At 43.2% G+C, this 16,545-nt stretch overlaps 1 protein-coding gene across 1 annotated transcript; it reads right to left on the bottom strand.

Moving 5' to 3' along the window:
• Nucleotides 1-7,463: 7,463 nt before the first annotated feature.
• LOC147019904 (uncharacterized) lies at nucleotides 7,464-10,266 on the bottom strand. The gene is made up of 2 exons (XM_085896628.1): nucleotides 9,854-10,266; nucleotides 7,464-9,759 (listed from the first exon to the last, which is right to left on the bottom strand). Exons 1-2 carry the CDS (start codon nucleotides 10,264-10,266, stop codon nucleotides 9,270-9,272), a joined length of 903 nt encoding a protein of 300 aa, XP_085752754.1. The 3' UTR covers nucleotides 7,464-9,269.
• Nucleotides 10,267-16,545: the final 6,279 nt, after the last annotated feature.

The following is a 16,545-nucleotide window of genomic DNA, read 5'->3' as shown; positions in this document are numbered from 1 at the left end:
ATCCAAGGCTATCATCAACGTACGAATTAACGGGCATATGGCTGAGGCACTGATTGATACCGGTAGCTCTGAAAGTTTCGTCAACAGCTCGCTAGTGAAGGGCAGGAAATGGATAATCCACCCGACAGACAATACGGTATGCATGGCCGCCACCTCACTACAATCCCGCGTACGAGGGTACTGCAATGTTGAATTGGACGTAAAAGGGTACACGCATCGGGATGTAAGGGTACTGGTGCTTCGTGATTTGTGCGCAGACGTAATTCTGGGTCATAATGTCCTCAAGCAGCACACGAGCGTCGAAATACCCTTTGGAGGAAGCAAGCCTCGTCTAATTTTAAATGCGTTGACCACCGCGGAGGTGACGTCCCCCCAGCTGTTCGCTAACCTGTCGCCGGTCTGCAAACCGATAGCGATCAAATCGCGGCGATATACCACTGCTGACATGAATTTCATCACTTCAGAAACCAAGCGATTACTGGAAGAAGGAATTATAGAACCGAGCGATTCGCCATGGCGCGCACAGGTGTTAGTAACCAGCAGTCAGAACCATAAGAGACGAATGGTTATCGATTATTCCCAAACGGTCAATCGCTTCACCCAACTCGACGCCTACCCCCTGCCGCGCATAGACGAGATGGTCGAATGCGTGGCCAATTATAAGGTATTCAGCACCATCGACTTGCGAAGCGCCTATCACCAAATTCCCATCCGAGAGGAAGACAAACCTTACACCGCATTCCAGGCAGGGAGGCGCCTCTACCAGTTCAGGAGGATACCATTCGGCGTCACGAATGGAGTAGCTTGCTTCCAACGGGTTATGGACGACATCATTTCAGATGAAAACCTCAAAGACACTTTTGTTTACGTGGACAATGTCACAGTGTGCAGTAGGGATCAGGGGGAACATGATATGAATTTGGACAGATTCTTGGGCATTGCTAGAAAATATAATCTGACTCTCAACTATGAGAAATGCGTATTCTCGGCAAGGTCAATTGACCTTCTCGGCTACACAATAGCCGACGGCACGATTAAGCCTGATCCTGAACGATTGCGCCCACTTCGTGAGCTACCACCACCTCAGGACCTGCAGACGATGCGCCGGGTGATCGGCATGTTTGCTTACTATGCGAGATGGATTTCGCAATACTCCGAGAAAATACATCCCCTAGTGCATTGCAAAAACTTTCCACCAGATGCCGCTGTTGTAAGAGCTTTCCACAACCTCAAAGACGATATCAGTAATGCCGTGGTTTTATCGATCGATAGCTCGGTGCCCTTCGTGGTGGAAACCGACGCTTCAAATCACGCCATAGCTGCTACGCTTAATCAGTCTGGGAGACCCGTCGCGTTCTTCTCAAGAACTCTCTCTGGAAGCGAGCAGAGACACTCAGCGATAGAGAAGGAGGCGTACGCCATCGTCGAAGCGCTGCGCAAATGGAGACATTATTTGCTGGGAAACCACTTCACGCTCGTTACGGACCAACGATCCGTGGCATTCATGTTTGATGGGAAAAATAACGGGAAAATTAAGAATGAAAAAATTATGAGATGGCGGATAGACCTAGCCTGCTATAGTTACGACATTGTTTACCGGCCCGGGAGGGAAAACCCTGCTGCAGACACCTTCTCGCGGGTCTACTGCTCGGCGGTAATCAGTCGGGCTTTGCAAGACCTCCATGTGTCTCTTTGCCACCCGAGGGTAACCAGAATGGCACATTTCGTACGCAGACAGAACCTGCCCTATTCTATTGAAGATATTAAACAAATGAATGCTTCATGCCCTGTTTGTGCTGAACTAAAACCCAGATTCTATGGTGCGGCTCCTGGCAGATTGATCAAGGCCACTTCTCCCTTCGAGAGACTAAACATTGACTTCAAAGGGCCCCTGCCGACCGAGACAGACAACAGATACATATTCACTGTTGTTGATGAGTATTCAAGGTTCCCTTTCGCGTTTCCGTGCTCGGATATGACCTCGGGCACTGTCGTGAAATGTCTGTCTGACCTCTTCGCTATGTTTGGGAAACCTTCGTACATACATTCAGACAGAGGGCCGTGTTTCATGTCGGCCGGGCTAAAACAGTTCCTATTAGAGCACGGCATCGCAACTAGTCGAACGACGGGTTACAACCCACAGGGTAACGGTCAGGTGGAACGTTATAATGGAGTTATTTGGAAAGCTGTAACTCTGGCGTTGAAATCAAGAGGACTGGGCCCCGAGCGGTGGGAGGTTACCCTTCTCGACGCTCTGAATTCCATACGCTCTTTGCTCTGCACGTCCACCAATGCGACTCCTCACGACCGAATGTTTACTCACCAACGACGTTATGTTGACGGCCAATCGGTGCCCAGCTGGCTAACCCATCCCGGAACAGTGTTCATGAAACGCCCGGTACGACAAAGCAAGTATGAACCCCTGGTGGAAGGGGTCGAGCTCATCGATACTAATCCAGAATACGCTCATGTCAGGCTCCCGGATGGCAGGGAGACCACCGTGTCGGTTCGTCATTTGGCTCCCTCAGGGACTCCCCCCACCGGTACACCACCATCTGGCACACCTCCCTCTGACATTCCCCCCCCAGGTGTTTCTCCCCCAGGGACTCCACCCGAGAAGGGAGACGGCGGAGCTACCGCGTTCCACCCGGGCGTCGGGAGTCATCTCCGGCACGAGTCGAGGCTCACCAAAAGGATCGGAAGCCTCCCTCAAGTGAAACCGCCATCTACTCCCGGAGAGGCCGACGAATAATACCCCCTCGCCGACTCAATCTGTAAAGGGGATTATCGGCATCCTCTATGCTCATGCTCCTATATGCTCGTTACATAATATATCGATGCTCATTACCATGCTCCTACAACTCAAAATAATCCTCACTGCTTGGCATGTATGCTTCTGTAGTTTAGATAGTTCGCGTTGCTTGAAATGTATACTCCTGTAGCGCTGAAGTAATCATGGTGCGTTAGCTGGGCCTCTAGTTACATTTTAAAGGCGGGGAGAATGTGGTGAATGGAAGGTCGTGACGTGTGATCACATGATGCCCGGCTCGAGCACAGAAGAGATAAAGCTGAGGGTCGGCTCGGCCGCGGGGTTTTGTCCCTGGGGCATTGCCATTGTATGTCGCCGGCTCACTTGGTGCTCATTGAATGGTGAGAATACTGATTGATATATAATACTGATTTATTTTGCGGTGATTAGTTGCGCGTGTGTACCTTACTGCTTGTACTCCATGCTGCGCTTGTATTTCCTGGTGTGCCCGTAGAAGCGGCTCTAATCAAATGGAATAAAGCCTAAACTCTGAAGGTTCTTCTCTCGCTTTCATTTCAATTACGCACCAGATGTCGTCATCAGCCAACACAGCAATTTGCTCAAGAAGCTCAACACTTATTCATTAGCAATGCCAAAGTGAACCAGCACAACACAAATGCATTTCTATGTTCTGAAGCTGATAAATTTACTGTGAGAGCTAAAGATTCTGTTTTTGGAGAAATGTCCTCAGTGAGCTCTGTCTGTTCAAGACGATTTAACCAAGTTCTAGATGATCCAAGAAAAACGATGCAGTTGCACACAAATCTCCAGCTTGCACTTGGATTAAGATATGATCTCTGTGTAAATGTAAATGTTGAAGATGGCTTGACAAATGGAGCTGCATGTGTAGTGACTAGATTTGCTCTTCCACAATCATCTAGCAATACAGCATCTGGTGTTGTATGGGTGGAATTTGATCAGAAGGAAGTTGGGGTCAAGACAAGACATCAAAATAGGCACTTGTACAAAGGAAGCATTAAGAAATCATGGACACCCATCACCCCTATCTCCAGACAATTCAAAGTGGGTCGCAATCAAAAGGCTGAAGTCGTCAGGACCCAATTTCCACTTAGACCAGCAGCTGCTAAGACAATTCATCGCTCTCAGGGTGACACTTTGGACAAGCTTGTCATTGATCTTGATGGTAGGAAAATGCGTCGTATACATTATGTTGGGCTGAGTCATGTGAAATCACTTGACCAATTATATATTCTTAACTTGAATGAGGACAAAATCCGTCTGAGTAAAGATGTCCAACAGCATATGGAGACCTGACAACATGTCTACAAACCATCATTGACATTCCTTGACAACTTGAAAGATCAGTGCAAGATTGTTTGCCTCAATACTCAAGTCTTTGCACAGACATTTGCCAGATGTCACAGCAGATCATAATTTGCAAGCTGCTGATCTAGCTATCTACACAGAAACAAGATTCTGCAAATATGATACTGAAGAATCAACTGAAATCGATGGAAAATATCAATTCAGAAATGATGGTTCATCAAATAACCCTCAAACCCAACCACCTCATGGTACTGCAGTCTACAGTATGTCACTTTTTAAGACTAATGATCCAAAAATATGCAGTAGTTCTCAAGTTGAAATCACTTCTATACATGTGCAAGGCAAATTGCAAAATATAACAGTTGTTGCTGTATACAACCCTCCAAGAACATCTGTTAAAACTCTGTGTCAAGTCTTGAAAGACTCTGTTCCATGTACCAGTCCCAAGAACCTCATCGTTCTGGGAGACTTCAATATCAATTGGCTGCAGGATACAAGCTCCAAAGGACAACTGTACAATTTGATGCTCAGTCTCGGTCTAACACAGCAAATAAAGCAATACACAACAGATAATTATCAAACACAGATTGACCTCATATTTTCCAACCTCGAACCTCAAATCTTCCACTGTGGTGTCCTTGAGACATATTGGAACTATCATAAGGCAGTGTGGATTGCAATCGACATCTAATTCTTGACTCACACTATATAAAGCTGTAAGACTGTTGCTATTGAAGTTAAAACATTTTGGTTCTGAAAATCAATTGAACAACATGTGCATCCTAACCAACATTACAACAGACCTGTGAAGCACTACAAAATAATTCCCAGTCATCACCATATCATCACACCTCTTGAAAGCACTACAACATCATTCCCAATCATCGCTATATCATCGCACCTCCAGAAAGCACTACAAGATCATTCCCAGTCATCACCATATCATCGCACCTCCTGCTGTATGCTGCTGGTAAGACACAATTCTTAACTTATTTTTATAACAGTCTATACCATGTATGTACTCCTTTGCTAAGCATACCATAAACAATATCTTTTTGGTCCAATTTAAACTTTTTGCTGTATAGCTCGAAAGACATGACCAAATGGTGTCTTGCTTCCAATTCACCTCCCTCATTATCTGGAATTTGTATGACCTTTTTCAATGGTGGGGGATTCCCCATCTCTGATGGGTATTTTTATTTATTTTATTCCTACTGTCATCATGTAGCGCCAGTAGAAAACAATGAAGAAAAGAGAATAATAAAAGAAAGCTACAGCACATCAGATTTATCGAACTCGTCGGACGGACGACGGATTTATCGGACTAGTCTAGACTCTAGAGTTGACAAGTAACTTGTATTAGCATGCACACAATGTATAAGTCAATGCGTAAGAGTCCCGAGGCAATGAGGCCGTGTAATAGGACAGATAAATTTGTCTTTCATAGTTGTGTCAACATATTTTTCCCTGTTTATTTATTACAGCATTTTGGCTAAATGTTAATGAATAGCAAGCCAATGGAAGCAGTACCTTCACTTTAGAATAAACCCATGTATGTTAAGTGCAGCCATACCTGGCTTGCGTGTATGTGGAATCGTACCTATCCCATCAGGCTGGTTTCAACGAACAATTCAATAAGCTGCAAAATGTGGGTGCAGGTTTTTCACATTGTTTGATTTTAAAATTATCTCCTTGCACCTTGAAATGATGCAAAATTAATCTTTAGTATTTTACTTGTATGTCCCTGTAAGTTTATTTTTAATGGAAAGGTTCAACAGTCACATTTAATATTTTGTGGACATGGTATAGCCCTTTATTGTGCATACATGTATTGGATTTGTACACCACTACGACAAGGTAATAAAGGGATAAATAATTGCCTCGTGATTGTTGTGCATACACGGCTCAGAACATAATTTCTTTTCCGCAAAACAATCACAGGAATTAAGACGATCAGTGAGAGAGCAAACACATGTGCACAATGCATTTGTACGTACTTTAGACGGCGCGCGACGTCTAACCAATCCACTCTGTGCGAGTCGCGTTCTGGAGATGACGTCAACGGTCACGTGACCTGCGGTCTGCTGAAGTCAACTTTTTTAAGGGGCGGGGCATCGCAAGTTGTGAAAAGCACTAGAAATGTTTGAAATATTAGTCTAATTATCCCATTTTTTATTTTAAAAAAGAAACATGGGTGATTTCTTCACTAGGAAGGTCAAGTTAATATTTAAATAACCAGAAAGTTTTGAGTGTCATGGAACCTTTAATGGTGGACGCAGTCAGCTGCATCGGTCGCAGACTGTGCAATTAGCCAGGAAGGAAAATATTGATATCCTCTTATTACAAGAGAATCGTGCCACTCCAGACTGTATGGCTAATTGGCAGCAACAGCTGAATGGCACTTGCTTTTTAGTAATACAGAATCTGTGAGCGCGGGTATTGCTTTTTTTGTTGGTACACGTTTGTCTGTCTCTCCCCCCTATTTTTAAAGAAATCATCCCAGGCTATCTCACCTCTGTAGAGCTTGAATACAATCAGAAACGATTTGTCTTTGTTAATGTCTACGCTCCTAGTGACAGTACAGATGGAGGAGATTTTTTTTAATGATTCCTTTAATTTCTTGCAACACCTATCTTCTGGTACCTTGTTGTGCCGAGCGGGGGACTTTAACTGTACTTTGAACCCAACTTTAGACCGGAACAGTGCAGAGCCACATCCCGCGTCAAGTAGGCCTCTTTCCAATATTATATCACGCCATGATCTTAACGATATATGGCGACAACAACACCCGACCCTACAATGATTCAGCTGGTGTCGGGTTTTTCTAAATCATCTTTCACTTGCTCGACTTGATAAATTTTATATTCCGAAGTCTGCTATCAATCTTGTGACATATCCAGATATTGTTCCTTCTGGTTTCTCTGATCATTCCTTCGTAAAACTGTGCTCGTCACTTCCTGATTTTAAACATTGCACATTGTATTGGTGTTTTAATACTTCCCTTCTGAGTGATGCTTTTTTCAAGTCATCCTTCAATGTTTTTTCGGAGAGGGTTGTGCATCCACAACATCAGTTTTTAAATCCCTGTCAGTGGTGGGACTATGCCAAGGCGCAAATCCGTGTCTTCTGTCAGCAATACAAAACTAATTGCTCTCGAAGTAAACAATTATGTATCGGCGCCTTGAAACAAGAGATTCTTCGACTCCAGGGAGGGTTGAGGACCTCAGTGATGATAAAAGATGTCAACTCCTCTATGGAAAACAAAGAATGTTTAAGGAACTAGTTCAAGGAGATGGTATCGGCGCCTCAGTCAGGCTGAGAGTCAGTGGTTTACTGTCTGCAGACACATGTTGTTAGGATTTTTTTTTAAGTTTGAGAAGACGACCAAGGCGAACCAGCAATTGCTTAGTCTTCGGTCGAGTGATGGGTATATTCTGGATAACAATACAGAAATTGTCCACTTTGTTCGAGCTTATTTCAAGATTGTGTTTTCCTTTCAGCCTAATGATATGCCTGCAATGCAAAATATTGCAACTACTTTTCCGCAGATGGTTGAGCATCAGCGACATTTATTGGATGAAAACATTGGCCTTAGTGAACTTTAAAACCAAGCTGTTCGGCCTTGTTGACCATGTGGTCCTGGCTTTGATGGGTTGCCAGCTGAATTTTATAAAACTTTCTGGGATATGCTTGGCCTTGCTTTGTTTTCAGTTTTTTTATACAGCCCCCAGGAAGGCTTATTACCCCCTTAGTTGTCGACATGCAGTTGTTTGCCTTTTCCCTAAGAAGAGGGATCTGCAACTGATACAGAACTGGCATCCAATATCCCTTCTCTGTGTAGTTAATAATATTTTTGTGAAAGCACTTGCTAACCGTGTAAAGACTGTTTTAAGCACGGTTATACATCAGGATCCATCGTATTGTGTTATGCACAGATCTATGCATGATAACATTTGTTTGGTACGACACTTGTGGGAGGTGTGTGAAATCCAAGAACATTCTGGTCTCTTTTTTATTGATCAGGAAAAGGCTTTTGACTCTATTAACCATGAATATTTGTTTTACATTTCATCTTTTATTTCTTGTGTAACTTTATTATATAATCACATTTTTAGCTTTTGCCTGGTGTTGGCTTAATGGTTAGGGTGGTGGGCTTGGGATCCTGAGTTCAAATCCCACTGGGCTGTTCAATTAATAGCAGGTGGGGTTGACTCTGTCTGTCATTCTTCTGAGGTCGGCAAAATGAGTGCCAGCTTTCTGGTACACTGTGTCGGAGTGGCGACCCGCCCAGGATTGTGTCCAATAGCCAAGGAGACTGCTGAGGCAGCACCAATGCTCTGCACAAAGTATTAGTCTGGTCGGAAGATAGGGGTCCCATGCACCCCCATGATACATTTTTTTAACCTGCATTTTTACAATCCCTGAGGTGTGTGGGAATAGAATTTCCTTTGTTCCCATTCCCAAAAATGTCCCATGTGGGTCGTTTCGCCGTTTCTTTGTCCGCCATCTTGGATTTCTTGGGACGCAAAAGTAAGGGGTAGGGGTAATATAAAGGACCTTTTCGCATAGAAAAAAATTAGTTACAGGTACAAATTAGGTATCATTGGAAAGGGTATGACTTGCACTATCACAAGAACCCGTTAATTATTCAATTAGGGCATCGATGACGTCATCAGGGGTCACAAGGTCACGGTCAAGGGCCACCAAGTCAAATTTCACGCCCATCCTCTTTGTCATCCACCCTGCACCTAAGTGAATGAATCTTTTGGATTCTACTTTGCTTGAAGGAAAGTGTACATGTATAGGCAGTTTTTAAAACTAAAACAAATTATTTAATTTCAGTACAACATCATTAACCCTTTCTGCAAAAATACCGAAAACATTGAAAAAAATGAATTTTTGTAATAAGTTTCCTGTGAAATTGCAGTTTGACACATTTGTTTTCTCTGCCTTTTTGTTTTGGTAAAAGGCTTTACATGTTCCAATGAGTCCTGAAATACAGTCGATGTATCATTCTCTTGGTATTTTCACTTCCACTCCTTACTAATTGATATGGGAATATGCATTATATAGAGATCGTGTGTTAACGAGTTACTATAATACGCAGGCCCACAACTAATTAATGTTGAAACATTATTACGACTGCCAAAAGTCTCAATGTTCATATTTTAATCTAGTCTTCGTTATCACTGAGAAGTTCTTCATAGTCACTGTCTTGGCTGGACTGTTCTTCCTCAATGTCATCATCACACTGTTCCATCTCTTCCGTAGTCTTCTCAACTAAGTCTATCAGCGTAGGGGGAAGTACTGGGCCGCAAGACCACACTGGCTCCAAAACACCCTCATCATTTCTTTCCCAACCTTGTTCAGGATCATATGGCTTTGGAGACCAGAAGATTGGAATATCTGCTCGCTTGTAGATAGCAAGGCGATGGTTCACTCGACCAATGTGTGGGATAAGGTTGTCTCGGCAAGGTGGCATCCAGGAGAGGTCAATCTTAGATTTAGTTGTCAGTTGCTCATCTTCCCCAACCATCTTCCTCACTATGATTTCACGTACAGTGTCAATAGATTTCTGTCTGGAGTCGCCGTACATCAGACATGTGAATGCCTCAATATCATCAATCGTTTCTGGCTTTACAGACCATGCATCCCCAAGTTTTCTGAAAGGAGATGAGTACAATTATATGAATTGCCACACAAAAGTTAAAAGAAACTGTGATAGTCAGGGGATTTCATAGATAATAAAACAAATACCTGAAAGCTTCATGATAAATTGGATGACGTTGTAACTTATTGAGGGGTCTGATCTTGCCCTTTCCCTTGAAGGAACTTGTTACGTCTTCCTCTGTGAACACGTACAGGCCCAGGACCATCTTACAGTTGTCGGCACCCATGGATTCTGACATTTGACTTATGTTGACAATCTGACGATGTTTACCAGTTCCGATGTCAAGGAAGATGGTAAGACCTGTTGTGTTAGCATTAAACAGGAGGATGACAAATATATCGGTGTCTGGTGTCCTGACTACAGCTGACTTGTAACCCAGTTTGGCTGCATACTTCAGGTACAGCACAATCCTTGTGTCTGTTTCCTCCTGATTTGACGTCAACTCATGAATTTCTTGTGCTGTAACCTGAAATGATATAATGTGGAATTTATCATACATACTGATTTTAAGCAGTAGGGAAAGGGTTTACAATAAATTGACAGATGGAATTCAATTACTTACCTCACCATCAGATTATTGTAACCGGTATGCCTTGCCATCTACTACCACCAGTGCTGTTCCACATTGCTTCATGCGAGATGCTGCTGCATTGCTGCTCCACACCTTGAGTAGTAGTTCGCAGAGCTGTGTTTTATTGTGTTCATTTGCCAGGAATAGCTTGAAGTCGCTTGGTTTTCTTGTTGTTGGTCCTTGTATCAGATAACGCTGAGAAGATCCTCGGCGTAACCTCTCCTGAGCCTTGATAGAATCAGCATGGTAAGAATCAGTTGAGAAGAAAAAAAATCTTTCTTGGCCACCATCTGATCTAACACTTGCAGACATATTTTTTCCAAATGCAGGTGATATGTTTATGTAGGTGAAGGTGTAAAGTACCTTGGTGTTTATCTTGGTACCCCTGGCTTTGTCAAAACGAATTGGGATGGTTTTCTCCACAGAATTAACAATAAGCTGAATAGATGGAGAGGAATTTGGTCTGCTTTGTCTTTCAGAGGTCGTGCCTTGATCATAAACAACCGAGTTGCCCCTCTGCTATAGCATAAGATGATTGCTCCGCAGCCGCCTGTAACATTGGTGTCATTGATCCAAAAATGTTTGCTTGACTCCTTCTGGGATGGCAAACATTTGCTTAAACCAGGGACTATTTGCCTTCCAATGGGGGAAGGGGGTCATGGACTTGTGGACATTCTTTTTTGGGTGATAGCATTCTGTATCCCTACTGCTCGTCGTTTTATATTTCTGGAGGGCTTCCCCTGGAAATCCACTGCGAGCCTTATATTGAAACAAGCTGGTCGGCTGGGCTAAAACTGTGAACTCTTTTTCATGGAACCGCAAAATGTTGATGTCCTGTTGCTCCCTGACTTCTACCAGGATGTCCTGCACGCCTGGAAATTCATCTCCATAACTCGGCAAATGGAGACATATAACAGCAAAAGGTTCCTTCAAGAACCACTTTCCTACAATGATCTTTTTCCTGAAATTCCTCGCTCACGTACCTTCATGCAGCATTTTTTGGGTGTTGGTGTGAGCACAACTTGGGACCTTCGTGAATGCAACAGGAGCAGCTGGTTCTCTGCAGGATATATTCAAGAAAAAACTGGTATCAGATCTTTGAGGAGTGAAGCCTAGGTACTCTTTCTCTCTATCGAGTGCAGCCTGTGGCTGCTGGTTGCATCATTGGTTGGGATGCGGCTATGCCGCTGATGCAGTATCCCCCTTACCAGTACACTGGTGTTCATTTTGCCGACCTCAGAAGGATGGCAGGCTGAGTCAACCTCCTGGTGTATTTTTAATTCAGCGGCCAACAGGGCTTGAACTCAGGACCCGAGGATCCCAAGCCTCCACCCTAACCACTAAGCCAACACCAGGAGCTAAGGTACTACAGGAAGTCCTGCAAGTTTTTAGGCGCTTAGGCCTGAGCTTCACTGCTGACATTGCTGATCACCATACACCACCACAGATATGTGCTGGCTATAACTTGCCAGCTGTTAACTACACAATATCTATTTTGTTATCCTCATCACCACTTTCCAGTAAAGACACAAAAAGACTACCGTTTGTGCCTTTCAATTCGATTTTCCTCATTACGGCCTGCTTCATTTGGGGCTTGATGGAAAGAAAAACTGCCTTCAGGGCTTCCCTCCCATCCGCAATGGTCCGCAATGTACATTTCACCAATTGTTAAAAGGACTGGTGATATTGCCTGGAGCCTCGCCCATATGGTGCTGCCCTCCAATGCATTACTCCTATCGGTTGAACAAAACTAACACAGAAGCATGTCCTTTTTGTATGCTCTCTGAAGATCTTTTTCATGCCTATATAGATTGTGCAAGACTAACACCTCTCTGAGTTATTATCACTGCTCTTACATCGGATGAGCTTTCCTTTCTCCGTGCGTTTTGTTTTTCTCCCCCGCCAACCAACGAAGTTGGCGGGGGATATATAAATGGGTTCCTTCCGTCCGTCCGTCCGTCCGTCCGTCCGTCACATTTCGTTTCCGGAGCTTAACTACAAATCCCCTCAAGATATATTTACGAAATTTGGTACAAATATCAAGCAAGTGGTGAACTGGTGCCTTTTGATATTTTCTTATTGATAGGTCACATGGTTTGGCAGCCATGTTGGATTCAAGAAAAAATATTAAATAATGTTTTCTCTGGAATCACATAACCTAACGAAGCGAGAATTTGCAACTATCATCTTCCATCATGTCTGCATGCACATTAAAAATTATGATGTCACAAGTCACATGGTTTGGTGGCCATCTTGGATAGAAAAACACACCTCATCCGATTAACACGAAACTTCACACACGTATTCCACTGGAGGATTGGAGGCAGAATGTAAATTTATGATGTCATAGGTCACATGGTTCGTCAGCCATCTTGGATTGAAAATTAATAAATTTAAAAAATCTTCTTCTCCAGAACGGCTGGACAGATTGAGGCAAAATTTCACATACACTTTCCCCAAGACATCCTTTCAGAAGTTTGTTAATTTCTAATTGATAGGTCACATGGTTTGGTGGCCATATTGAATTTACCCTAAAACCTTCAAACATCTCCAGAATGGCTGGTCAGATCAAGGGGAAACTTCACATACATATTGCACACGCTTAGGGAATATAACTTTGTTAATCCTCATTTACTATGGTGGGGGATATCGAAGACTTTGCCCTCAACGGATGCTAGTTGTTTTTGGAATACCACTTGGTTGCAAAAGAGCTCAGAGACCTCTCATCAATTTCCTGATTTCTATCGCAAAACTGGCAATCCACAAGACAAGAAAAGCAAACTCCTTGCAAATGCTGATATTTTATGTGATGTAGTAGTAGTCTTTGAGGCTCTTGTCATGGCTAGGCTACGTATGGAGTTCTTGAATTGTTCAATGAAAGATGATTTGCAAGCCTTTCCGCAAAAAGGTGTGTAAAGTTGAAAATGGTGTGTTGAATTTCTTATTACGGTGTCAAAGATGGGGGGGGGGGGTCTCTTTGGTGTTGTTGGGTTGCACATGTTTGGAATTTTAGTGATTTTGTTATTATTTGTACGACTTGTGTGATTTTCTTACCGTTACAAATAAAAGAGCTTCAAAAGTTTTTTTTTTCTCTCTCTCTCTCTTTCACCTGTTCGTTCATCCCCTTGTACATTGTGTTCATGAGCTGTCCCACTGCCCTATTGTCAGTTCATACCTCAACAGTCTACAACCTCACTGAGACTATCTTGTAAAGGGACAAAAAAAGGGGCACCACAGCTTCTCCTTCATAGTCAAACCAATGGATATTTCCCTCCACCCCACCCCCACATCGAGCTATCTTCACAATCTGTAAATGCCACTCAATGGTACATGACGTCCGCAAGTCTGTGCCCTTGGAGGAGTGGGAAAAATGGGGGCATCCTTGGAGAGGCAATTGAAATGAGGTTGAAATTTACATCACTGGCACAAAGAGAAAAGCCACTGCTTAAGTAGTTACACAACTCAATCGTTTTGATTTAACAAGCAGTGGAGAAAACTGGTCAAGCTGCTCTTGTGGTAACTTGTGGATATTCCTCTGGCAATTCAGAGTTAACTAGAACGGTATTCGGTAGAGCGCATATCTCTGCCAGGCTGAACAGTTTACGTTTTGCATCCCACGGATCTGGATCCGGACCTGAACCAAAATCGAATCGGCTTGTTATCATCACCTCACCAACTCATCCTCCTAGTTTTGTCAGAATCCGTCAATAACTTTTTGAAATATCATGCTACATATTGTTTTTGGTCCCATCTCTCAAAGGTAAAGAATCACATGAAAAATGAAAAAAAAAAAACCTCATGTCCGGATCTTCATCAAAATCGAATCAATTCGTCCTGATCACACACACAACCTGTCCACCATGTTTCATCCGAAACCATCCAGAACTTTTTAAAATATCGTGCTCACAAACAAACAGGGGTGAAAACAACCTCTGTCCACCTTCGGTAGCACTACCGGTTTTACTTCCAACAAGCTCAAAAATAAAGTTCTACAAAGTCAAATCTTATGCACAAAATCAATACATCAGATGACTCACTTAAAAATCGTACTTTATGAAAAATATGAGTTCACCTACAAGGAACTTAAACACTGAAGGACATTAGGCCCATAAATCCTGCACAATGGTTGTTTGTCCATGCTCTATCCTTTTTAAATTATGAGCATCGTGCAAGGAAGGAGCACGTACCGTTTCTAAGGTCTTCGGAACTCTGCCCCAGACAGGGTCAGTTTTGAACCGCCATCCTCCCAGATTCCAGAGCAAACGCTCGAACCATTATGCCAATGAGACTAAACAAGGTTTTGGAGGAAGAGAACTTGAGATCTCAGTTTTGAGATCTCAGATGAGATTCATTTATTTGGGAGAATTTTTTCTTCTTCTGGTAACTCTGGGTTAATACGGCATTTCTATATCATTTTGTCAAATCGTAAAAACTTTCACACATCAAAACGTGTGAACGCAAAACGAACACGCAAAAGTGACACTTCGCTTTGCATACCTTTTTGCAAAGGACACCCACCGTGTTCTTCGCCCTCAATGGAAATGTAGTTCTTCGTTAAACCACTGCAAAGCAAACGATTAGACTTGATAAAGCAAAAACAAAAAACATGGATTAGCCAGTTCTGTGTTCCCATCTGAGCACGTCTCGACGCTGGAATCGCATGTTTAAATCCTGTATACCATGTTTATTTGTCCATTGTTAACAAATATTTTTCATAACAAATGTATGTGTGTAGTAAAAATAGCACTCAAATAAACAAAGTCTGGGACAGCAGCCAAGATGACATATACTCAGGATTCCGAAAGAGTCTCGGGCCTAAAAGGTAAAGCTCGGTGCACTTCCTTCACTGTTATCAATCAGTCTGACTCCATTCATTCGATGGGGAGAGAAGCTCAGTTCATCACCATACCCAAGCAAGGGAAGCCGTCAGATGACCTTTCAAGCTACCAACCGATATCATACAAATTGTTTGAAAGTCTTCTGCAAAACCGTATCTCATTGTTAGTTGAGCCTTCCATCCCAGTGGAACAGGCAGGATTCCGACCAGGGAGAAGCTCTGTGGATCAGGTCTTCACTTTAACTTAACGTATATTGAGGCTGGTCACCAACGTTCTCTCAAAAGTAGTGTTGCCTTGATAGATCTGTCAGCAGCTTGTGATAGTTGAGAGCCATGAGCTCCTTCTCAAGACAGCAAAGCTCCTTCTCTGTCATGGTACCATACGAGTACGAGCATCTATGCTTAGCAGCCATCGCTTCAGTCTTACTTGGGGATATGACTGGTGCACTAAGAACTCTAAATGATGGTCTCCCAGAAGGATTAGTGTTAGTCCCGATACTGTGCAACATATATACAAGTGACCTACCGGTGACTACTTCATGAAAGTTTACCTATGCTAATGATCTTGCTCTTGCCTACCAAACATGAAATCTTGACGACAAACGACCTCAAGGTTTTGAAAAAGTATTTCACCAAATGTCGACTCCGTCCAAATCCATCAAAAACCACCGTCACTGCTTTCCATCTGAGCAATCGCCTGGCTTGTGCCAAATTAGATGTCTCCTGTGATGTCAGTCCACAAAGAACCACACCCCAAATATCTTGGAATCACTCTGGATTGGTCGGTGCATGACATAAAGGGAACATCTGAAAAAGATTTGTGAGAAAACTAAGATGAGGGTGAACTTCATCTGTAAGCTTGGCAGCACTAGCTGGGGAGCTGGCACACGCAGCCTTTGCACTTATATACTCACTCCAGTGCATGCCACTGCAGAGTACAACTGTGTGGGCTGCGGTCACACTAAGCGCCTTGACACTATCCTTAACTCGGCAATCTCAATCGCATCTGGCACACTGAAGTCAACTCCAACAGTGGCTTCCTGCACTCTGCAATAATTGTATCTGGCACACGCAGGCAAGCAAGAACGTTCCGAGTGCATCTTCAGACATATTCCAATGCGGACCTGCCAATTCACAAATAGCTAGTGAATTCTCCAAGACCTCGACTGAGGTCACAGAAGCCTTTCTGGATTAGAGGACGTGTCGTAACCAATACCCAATGATAAGGAGTTATGGTGGCAGCAATGGGAAAAGGCATCATTTCTAAAAAGCCAGCGAATCCAAGATCAAATTCTAACAAAGGACAAGCCACAGGTTTGTTGATCAGCTGTGTGTCCTTGTGCAACAAAGCATTTATGATGCAAAATTTA

This window comes from Eptatretus burgeri, chromosome 9, assembly GCF_056783735.1.
Source record: "Eptatretus burgeri isolate ZD-2024b chromosome 9, Ebu_testis_v1, whole genome shotgun sequence".
NCBI classification, from domain to species: Eukaryota; Metazoa; Chordata; class Myxini; order Myxiniformes; family Myxinidae; genus Eptatretus; species Eptatretus burgeri.
Note: the sequence above shows the minus strand (reverse complement) of the source record. Positions and strands in the feature narration are given on the sequence as shown.